Source organism: Amaranthus tricolor, chromosome 1 (genome assembly GCF_026212465.1).
Source record: "Amaranthus tricolor cultivar Red isolate AtriRed21 chromosome 1, ASM2621246v1, whole genome shotgun sequence".
Taxonomy (NCBI): domain Eukaryota; kingdom Viridiplantae; phylum Streptophyta; class Magnoliopsida; order Caryophyllales; family Amaranthaceae; genus Amaranthus; species Amaranthus tricolor.
The window spans coordinates 5,977,065-5,987,553 of NC_080047.1; the positions used below are offsets into that span (position 1 = coordinate 5,977,065).

The 10,489-nt window shown below is 29.5% G+C and overlaps 1 protein-coding gene across 8 annotated transcripts; it reads left to right on the forward strand.

The window, feature by feature from the left end:
- Positions 1-2,583: 2,583 nt before the first annotated feature.
- LOC130812127 (glucan endo-1,3-beta-glucosidase 14) lies at positions 2,584-10,140 on the forward strand. 8 transcript variants are annotated; one of them, XM_057677961.1, is made up of 6 exons: positions 2,584-3,085; positions 3,166-3,210; positions 5,220-5,334; positions 6,121-7,407; positions 7,924-8,957; positions 9,869-10,140. In XM_057677961.1, exons 4-6 carry the CDS (start codon positions 7,317-7,319, stop codon positions 9,956-9,958), a joined length of 1,215 nt encoding a protein of 404 aa, XP_057533944.1. In that variant the 5' UTR covers positions 2,584-3,085; positions 3,166-3,210; positions 5,220-5,334; positions 6,121-7,316; the 3' UTR covers positions 9,959-10,140. The 8 variants fall into 8 exon arrangements, with proteins under 8 accessions (XP_057533944.1, XP_057533939.1, XP_057533938.1 ...); XM_057677956.1 differs by lacking the exon at positions 6,121-7,407 and having other exon boundaries at positions 2,584-2,771; positions 2,950-3,085; positions 3,171-3,210; XM_057677955.1 differs by lacking the exon at positions 6,121-7,407 and having other exon boundaries at positions 3,171-3,210.
- Positions 10,141-10,489: the final 349 nt, after the last annotated feature.

The following is a 10,489-nucleotide window of genomic DNA, read 5'->3' on the forward strand; positions in this document are numbered from 1 at the left end:
CTCTTTTTAGGGTTTTTAAGCTTCAGCTGGTCTCTAATCGAAGTTATCTTACGTTCAATCCATTAAAATTTAATATCTATTTATATTATTTTTAATGTTTATTTGTCTTATTTTTAATGCCTACTTGCAATATCTGCATACCTACGTTATTTTTAATGTCTATTTACAATAAGTCAAAAAAAATATATAATGGGACAATTTAATTAGAGATAGTTTCTCAAATAGATCGTTTCTCACAAGAATTTGTGTTTAAAATTTAAGTTAAATAATTTTCAAATTATAGTTTCCAATAAATGTTTTTTGTAACAATTAATGGTTTTCTAATTACGGTCAAATGTTTTTTTTTACAAATTACGATTATTAAATTACTAAAGTTTACACGTTAGGTTATTGGTGTAAACCGAATGATCGTTGAATAGTTTTACATTTGACTTTTTAATTTTTTTATTTTATTAAAAAGACTCTTGTCATCCTTCACCTTAGTAGTTGTAATTCAAAAAATGTGAAATTTAATTGTAAAAGTCCCTAACTTAAAAGTTGTGATATGTAAATTATTCTTTCAAAATTAACATCTTACTTTTTAGGTTTTAATTTTTTTCTACTTTTGAGTTGTTTGTTTTGTATTTTTCTATAAGAAATAGAAAATGTATATTTAAATTCAGGTTATATTTATTGGCTAACTCGAAATCAACTTGTTTACATAATATGATAAAATATGATTGTTTCGGATTCAAAATATTGACCGTAACCTACTAATCCAACATATCTTTAATTGAATCCAAACTCTAAAATCAAAGTTGGGTTAGCGCAGGTCTTATAAGGTTTTATACTCATCATCTCTAGTTCTGATTATGTATTTATAAGAGTTTGCAAAGTTGTTTAAATTACATTTGATTATATATTTATATTCACAAATTTGTCATATGAAACTATTTTTAATGAACTGATCTAATATACAATTACTATTTTAAAGTATATCTTATAATTTTAAATTGATTACTTACGATTTTAAAGTTTTTCCGTTCATAATCTTAACTAATAGTTTTAGGATGATTATTTAAAATGTTATAGTGATCATTTAGAGGAATAGGTTAATTAAATAAACTTATCTTAAACTAAAATAGTCTCATATAAGACGAACTGAACAAACAACAGATAGTATTTTGCAAATTTTTCATGTTCAAAAATAAAGTTTATGATTTAGATGGTCACCGCGTCACATTAATGTCCATTATGTTTTTAATGGTTCATCATATGCTCAATGTTTTATTCTTTTTACTTTTAATAAAAAGGGACTCCAAAAAAAAACCTACTTATGAAGTACAGTCTCTTTAACATTATAAAAATTGATAAAGTGATACTTTAAATGTTATACAATTTGTGTTGTATGAGATTTTGTCTAACTTTCAATATGAGACGAATTTATCTATTTAGTCAATTTCTGTAATTAATTAATTTAAGATTGTAAATGATAACTTTATAATTATAAGTGATTTATTTTCAAACATTAAAAAGTAATCACTTTAAAATTATAATTGGTTATTTTAAAATTGTACATGATCACTTTAACTTTAAAAGTGTTCAATAAAAGCTGAAAGTATACATTGGATACACCTAATAAAAATAAGTCTCACCGTGAAGCTGTCTAATTTGTGAATGTTATAACTGATTACTTCAAAAAAATATAAATAATTATTTTAAGTTTATACTTAATTACTTGAAATCTTTAATTAATATTAGAGAAATTCTACATGGTAGCATCGATCTTTCATGAAACGCCAGTGGTGACATATTTGTAAAATGGTAGCATCCAGTTTATGTCTTATCTAATTGCCGTAGCATTTTCCGTTTAATTCACCATTTTAATGTTTCCATCTTTATTAAGTGTTAGTTGTTGTCTTTATAATTTGCCCTAAATTATTTTTATGCTCTCAAATGTTTAATTTATCATTTTGACATTTAATTTACCGTTTAATTCATCAACACTCGCAAAAGATGTAACAATTTTGTTTTCATTCAAATTGTTGGCATTTTTGACAAAAGGTGCCTTAACTACTATTACATAAGTCGTAATGTTCACTTTATGTACTTAACTATGATTATAAAGTTCAAAAGGTGTATTTCGAGCACTGATACATATGTACGTAATTAGGGTAAATTATAAAGACATTAATTGAAAACAAAATTGTTACAACATTTGAGAGCTTTGAAGAATTAAACGGTGAATTAAATGTCAAAATGGTGAATTAAATATTTAAGAGCATAAAAATGGTTTAGGGTAAATTATAAAGACAACAACCAAATAAGGGTAAAAACGTTAAAATGGTTAATGAAATAGAAATTGACAAGAATTTAACGGGAAATGCTATGACAGTTAGATAAGACATAAACTGAATGCTACCATATGAAAAAATCTTATAAAAATACTATCATTGATGGTTCACGAAAGTTCAATACTGTTATGTGAAATTTCCTTTTATTTTAATAAATTATATATTAAATCAGCACAAGTGCAATATAAAATGGTCTCAAAACCTTTCACCGGACCTCAGTCCCTGCCCCCCCCCCCCCCCCCCCCCCCAACACTCCCAAAGCAGAGCATCTAACGGACAGGTTTGTTCATTTCGAGTGGCACGACTGACGACGCGCGCCTCCGATCAGAGTTCGGACTGCCAGAGTCACTGATTCATGGGCTGACGGCAGTCAACAGAGTCCAGACCATCGGCACCGACGACTCTGTCCTCCGACGCACTACTTCGCACAGTCTGACAGTCAGTTTTCTTTGAATCTCAATTTAGTTTGTAATTGAAGATTTAAATATTGAATTGAATATTTTTTTCATGTATGTTCTTAACTTCAAGGTTTTCATGTATATTGTACTGATATATGGATGTTTTGAACATTTTGAAGCTAATTAGGGTAGATTTCCCGCGTGTTCTTAATTACTAGGTTTTCTTGGTTTCTGGCGACTACATATTAGTAATCCATACCATCAATTGTTGAAAGTAATTTATTTCAAAATTCGAAGTGATTTCTTGATTTTTTTGGTGTCCTGAGATGAAATGACTAACTTTGAGATGAGAAGGTATTGTTCATGGCTGCTGAGTATTTACTTTCAAAAGAGGACAACCATCACAGCATCTTATGCTATTTTTTTTTTTGCAGAACAGAATCAAAACTTTCAAAATTCAATCAAGTTGGAATAAAGCTGTTAGTGTATTTCAATCAGACTTATTTTTTTGGATGTGGTTTTTTTTCAAACTTTGTTGAATATTTACATTATGCACTGCATTTAAAATATGACAATTGCATTAATTATAACATTGTTGAATGTAATTTTTTTTTATGTCTTATTGACATCATTTGTTTTTAAATTTGGATCTGCCGCTGATAACTACAATTAGCAAGGAAAACTTAGGATAAAAGCAGTAGTCTAGGATTTTCATCTTGGCCCTCAAAGCTGAACTGCAGAGAAAGAGAGCGACCTATTGAACTGTATCTAGCACTGCGCCATGACAAATCTGACTTTTAGTACTCGGGTTTCTTAACAAACTTGAGAAGATTCTAGAGGCCGATTAAGAAGGGATTGGAGGACGAAGAACAGGGCAAATCCCTTCAAGTCATAGATGGTCTGAGTGATTTATCATCCTGAATACACCACAGTGCAACTTTTATTGATATATTCACCCTTGGATCAAGATCTATTACCTTCAATCTTGGATCTAAGATCAAATTCATTCGACCTTGTTCCATCATTTTGAATGCAAATGATGTTAAATGTGCTTTTTCTTTAGGTTCACTTGGATTATAATTCTTCATCCCACCAATGATCTCTAGTAAGACCATACCATAACTATAAACGTCACTTTTCTCTGAAATCGTGCAGTGTGTAATACATTCAGGTGCTAAGTAACCCCTTGTACCCCTTAATGTCGTAAATACATGACTATGTTCCTTGTTCATTAACTCAGCTAACCCAAAATCTTGTACTATTTAACTGCGGTAGCATTTTCGTTAAATTTTTGTTAAATCTGTTTAATTTATTATTTTGTAAGATTTTTCAACGTGGTAGCATTTAATTTTTGTTCTCAAATGTTTAATTCACCATTTTGACGTTTAATTTACCGATTAGTTTATCAACACACTTAAATGTTGTAACAATTTTATTTTCATTCTAATTATTGGCATTATGATGTTCAAAAAGTGCTTACAAACACTAATAAATAATTCAAAAGACGCACTTTATAAGCTCAAAAGGTGCATTTCATAAGTTCAAAAGGTGCATTCCAAGTACTAATACATATCTATTTAATTGTTACAACATTTAAGGGCGTTGATAAATTAATCGGTGAATTAAACGTTAAAATGGTGAATTAAATATTTGAGAGTAAAAATTGGATGCTACCATGTGGAAAAATCTTACAAAATAATGAATTAAACAAATTTAACAAGAATTTAACGAAAATGCTATGGCAGTTAGATAGTGCATAAACTGGATGCTATCATGTGGAAAAATCTTACAAAAGTGCTACCACTGACGTTTCATGAAAAGTAGATACTATTATGTGAAATTTTCCTAAATAAAAAATTAAATGACGAAATAAATAATGGTTAAAAGGACAAAATAAATAATGGATAAGGACTCACAAATGCAAATATAAATGAATATCATCCATTATTTGTGATTTGTGAAGTAATAAACTAGAGATTAGTGATAAACATGTTAAATGTATCTAAATTGCAAAGAAGTTTATGTGGAAATCGTCCCAAGGATCCCCAATCATTAGTTCTAACTATTAGAAGTATTCTAGAAATATCTAATATAGTTATAGAAATATTTTAGGGCAATGAGTGAGTTTTGGTGCTTTGTGCAAAATAAAATTAATCAATTTTAGTAGGGGAAACATGAAGGTAACTGGGGGTTACATTACATACTTCTATAAGTCATTCAGAGAGTAACTTTTCCTTCTCTTTTTGAATTGAATATCAAAGCATATGTTTCTATATTAAGTAGCAATCTTCTACATTAGAGCACCTAGATGCAAGTGTAATTCATAAAGAATTGTCTTGTTTTTAACTATTGATAGTTAAAATATAGCTGGTCACCGATGTGTGGAAAATCATTCTTTCACTAAACTTGTTAATTTAGAAAACAAGACAGTTTTTAATGACTTTCAATTTTCTTGTCATATTTAATGTAAATCGCCATTATGTTGCAGCCTTGCAGGAATCTATTGATCAAAATATATGACTTTTTCCGGTCAAATGGACAAGAGCATATTTTCCACTTTCGAAATCCAATCCATTGCCAAAAAGAATCAGCAAGCAATGCTGGTAAGGATCTATCTCTCAGTAAAAACTATAACATACTACTCTGTCTTTTCGAATTTGCTATACAGTTCTTTTATAGAGGTGGTTACACCAATTTCTTATAAGTTCATCCTCATATTTTTGTATTGTTCTTCAAACGATTAAATTACTTATGGGGCCCTAAAGTTATGCAATAACATTGACTATTAATCAAAATAATCGAAAACTCGGAGTAGTTTTTAAATCAAAAATGACTATGGACTTCTGAATCCACTCCTATACAAAAGCAGTACCTCTTCACCTCAATCATGCTCCTTCAACAAGGACGAATTTCAAATACTAAGCTTCAGTTTGAGAGACCGCAGTTAAATACTTTAAATGTTCATAACAAAAAATAAAATTGATATAATGAAAATATGCATCAAGACGAATCAAATAAAATCTCACTTGATCATGTTTTCGTTACACAATCTGAAAAAGTTGAAATAAAAATAGAAAAAATAGTACATTTGATTAGAATATAAGGTACTAATTTATTTAAAAAGAGGTAGTCTAAGTAAATAATAATAGTTTGTAATAATGAAAAAACATCTTTATGTTAAAGAATTGATAGGGTGGGGCTTTTAGGATTTTAATTTATCTTTTTTATTTTGTTTATTTAATTTATTCATATTTATTTTGTTTTTTATGGAGTCACATGATTAATTAGGAATTTCAGATTAAAAAAATGTTTAGTTTTTCTTAAAGTTGTAACCTTTTTGTAAGCTACCAAGTACCATAGATATCAGATAAACTTGCAATCATATTCAGGTAGGTGCACATATTTGGACTCCATTTTTCTCACCACCCAATATTGTGGAATAGATGCACATGGTTAATTGAGTATGTATAGTTTCTATCAATGGAAAGGCTTTCTATAAGCATAGTAGTCATGGATATTCCATAATTCCAATAACATTAATTACTTAAAAATACAGTGATAAATCGTGTAATATTTCTCCAGATAGAAGTAATCTTAGAATACCATGACTTTTTATCATTTGATTTATAAATCTCTCTATTCTATGGATGTATTTGATAAATGACTTTGTATTTGACTTTAGATTTTGACTCTTAATTTTTTGTTAATCAACGGTTGAAAATAAACTAGTGTTTGATAAGTGACTTTTAAGTCATCAAAAAGTCGTTTTTTTCTTTTGCCAAAACTAAGAAGCTATTGTGAGTAACTATTTTATTGGCTTATGACTTTTCGACATTTGTTTTCTCTAATAAAATATTAACAACTAACAACTAATTAGAGGGTGTTTGGAAAGTGAATGTTGGTTGTTGGCTTATTTGACCTAAAAAAAGCATTGGCTGCTATTGTTGATTTATAAGTTAGCTAAATAAGTCAATTGTTTAGAAAGATGTTTGATAAAATTATGTATTTGATTTTATTTTTTTATTAGAGAAAAATACACCAACAAATTAAAAAATACTAAAAAAAAAACAGCCAACTTAACATATTCATTTAGACCTAAAAAACACTAACAAGCCAAAAGTCCTCCCTTTCTTTAGCTTTTATATACAAGTAACTAAAAAAAAAGAGATGATCACCCACGAAAAGAATAAACAAATTCCATTCTTAGAAAGTATGAAAATCTTAAACATAAATGAGTGAGAGGACAATTCAAAAACTAAACCCAAATATAGGATCATTCTGACACTTGATAAACCCAATTAAAAAGGTTACCAAAAGGTATACTTTGAGATAAAGGTATGTATGCAAAGAGATTCCAAGCCCTCCTAAACAAATGACCCAAATCTTAATTCCTTTAGCTTCCTCCATTTTGGATATGGAATCTTTTTAACTATTCCCATTGCCATAAGTTCAAATTTGCATCTCTTTTATTGAATGAAGCTCATTTTCATACGTTCTTATATAATTAGGGGTTATTTGTTTATATAAGTACGCACTAAATAAGCTTATTAATTCATTTCATGTCCAATTAACTCTAATAACACTTATGGCATGGTTTATTAATAGTTTTAGAAAGCTCGTATTACAAATGGGATTCTTTTGTTTGTTCTTCTCCGTCATTTTACTCTCTCACCACGGTATGTATGCTATTTTCCATTTTAATTTCTTCGTCAGTTGTTTGCTCCTTTGCACAAGACCCTATGTGCTTAGAATTGCGAATGCAACACAAATTACATTTATATTTTGTGCTAATATTATGATAAAAATAAATGTAAATGTGATTCGAATCCATAATATTTCATCACTTAATATTATGTACTTTATTATTTTATTTCTCCCAAATCTGAAATAAAGAAGTCGTGATAGCTTCAACGATCAGTTTAAGCTTTTGATGTTACGATTCTTTACATGCATGCATTATTGTAATTAATTTATACATGTGATCATAGCGTAAATACAAGCTCGCATTAGATTTCAAACCGATATTTTTCGTGTTGTAAAGGTGTAAAAAAAAACCCTAACCGATATTTAGGGGTTAATTATGATAATTACGTCACTTCCGTTACTGCATCACTATTTTGTTACCGCAATCGCGACCGCCGACGGCCATACATGATGTATATAAACAATTTCCTTCCCTGTATACCTTGCAGCTCTAACAACAAACGCATTCACCGGAACATACGGCGTAAACTACGGAAGAATCGCCGATAATCTGCCACCACCCGAAAGTGTAGTAACACTTCTTAAAGCTGCAAGAATAAAGAACATAAGAATATACGACGCCGATCATAGTGTTCTATCCGCATTTGCAGATAGTGGGATCGAAATAATTGTAGGTCTTGGTAATGAATTTTTAAAAGACATAGCCGCTAATGGAGAAAAAGCAATGGATTGGATAAAAATTAACGTACAACCATTTCTTCCAAGGACCAAAATTGTTGGAATTGCCGTAGGTAATGAAGTTTTAGGTAGTGGAAATGACCAAGAACTTTGGGAAGCATTAGTAATTGCGGTAAGAAATGTATATATATGTCTAGAACGTCTACAATTATCTCGATCGATTCAAGTTTCGAGTCCTCATTCTGAAGGCGTATTTGCTACGTCCTTTCCTCCATCGGCAGGAGCCTTTAAGGAAGAGATTTTACCTTATATGAAGCCGCTTTTACAGTTCTTTTCGCAAGTTGGTTCGCCTTTTTATATAAATGCATACCCATTTTTGGCCTATATAAGTGATCCTACTCATATTGATATTCGTTACGCGTTGTTTAAGAAAAACCCGGGGATTATTGACACAAAGTCTAAACTTCATTATGATAATATGTTTATGGCTCAAATTGATGCGGCCTATTTTGCGTTAGAAAAAGTTGGGTATAATAAAATGGAGGTGATTGTATCGGAAACTGGATGGGCTTCTAAGGGTGACCCGAACGAGCCCGGAACAACTATAAAGAATGCAAGGACTTATAATTTGAATTTAAAGAAGTTGTTGTACAAAAAGAAAGGTACACCTTATAAACCACATACACCTATAAAGGCATATATTTTTGCCTTGTTTAATGAGGATTTGAAGCCCGGGCCCACTTCTGAGAGAAACTTTGGGCTGTTCAAACCCGATGGTAGTGTTGCCTATCATATTGGCTTCACTGGTATTTCCTCTGCCCCCTCATCCATGTTTTCATTCAAGGTATGATGCTTATATTATTTATATTAATTTACTAGTAGTACTTAATATTTTTCTAATTGAATTAAATATTATAACTTATTGTTTAAAGGTGATTTAATTAAACTTAATTTCACGAATACTTCTATTATTATTTATTTCAAATTGAGAAGTGCATGATTCTTAGTTTCTCGATTACAAGGATCTTATATCAAATGTTAATCTTTGGATAAATTTCTGTATTATGTGATTTCTTATTTATGTGGAGATATAAATGATATTTAGTATAAATATTCAATCGAAAGTGACCTATTTAAAAACACGTATTTAAAATGTAAGGTGTTTTGTAAAATATAACTTGTTAGCTTTTTGATTGACTTGTTGATTAGCCAAAAGTATTGGTTATTTTTATTGACTTTTAAGCTAATTAAATAAGTGAATTACTTATGGGTATATTTGGATAAATTTGACATTGATTTATGATTGGTTTTTAGAGAAATTGAGTCAACTAGCCAAAAAGTCAAATTTATAAAAGCCAACCAAGAGTAGTGTTTTTTATTTTGACACAAAAATCATTTATCAAACACTTTTTAACTATTTGATCAATTAACAAACTAAAATTTAAAGAAAATGCCTCATTTTCTATTTCAGTCTTTTCTGATAATGATTGTCTCATTTTCTATTTCAATCGTTTGCAATGATTGCCTCATTTTTAGTTTGGGACATGGTCACATGGTCCACCTTTTTTTACTCTTTATATTCCACCTTTTTAACCCATTAACTATAACTTCTTAATATTCGTATCATTTGAAAAATGGGCAAAATAGAAAAAAATAATAATAATAACTCCTTAATTAAAAAAATTATGTGTAATCGACATGTTCAAAACCATCCTTGTTGATCATATATCCTTAAAAATCATCTTGTGCTTGCAGGGTTTTAGGGCTCAAGGGTGGTTTGAGTACTCAAAATTGTTGATCATAACAATTTGTACGGCCTATGTACTTTTGGGTGTAATCTCCTGATACTTTTTGGGGAAATTTTTATTCTGTATTGTGAGTATGTACCGTTCCATATAGAAGTATATATTTCCATGCACAAGATGAAATTTAGAGCTCAAATTTATTTTTTAGATGTGGAACTAATTCTTTGTACAGAATACCGCATTCATTATTTAATTAATATATAAAGGAATTATATTCTGTTATATGAAGTAATTATCAGTATAAAGGTTCTTATATATATATATATCACCAATTCTTACTTGAGACGGTCTTTATGAAAGACGCGTCTTAAGTGGGTCGGCCATTATTATTACAAAAACAACTACAAAACAAACGCGCACTGTATAATATATTTATAGTTGGTATTATAACCTATTAAAGTTGTTATAATCTATTTAAGTTGGTGTTATAACCTATTAAAGTTAGTCTTTGGAGTTAGCGTTATAACCTGTTAAATTGTTTTAACTTTAAGTTATTAACCTACAAAAGTTGGTATTATAACCTATTTAAGTTGGCATTTTAACCTAATAAAGTTGGCGTTTTAACCCGTTG

Bases quoted from the DNA above. Each gene is read 5' to 3' on its own strand.
- LOC130812127 (XM_057677953.1), top strand. From the start codon at position 3,145: ATGCTATTTTTTTTTTTGCAGAACAGAATCAAAACTTTCAAAATTCAA. The intron at 3,211-5,219 runs GTTAGTGTATTT...ATTATGTTGCAG, and splicing joins AATCAAGTTGGAATAAAGCT to CCTTGCAGGAATCTATTGAT. The intron at 8,958-9,868 runs GTATGATGCTTA...TTGTGCTTGCAG, and splicing joins CATCCATGTTTTCATTCAAG to GGTTTTAGGGCTCAAGGGTG.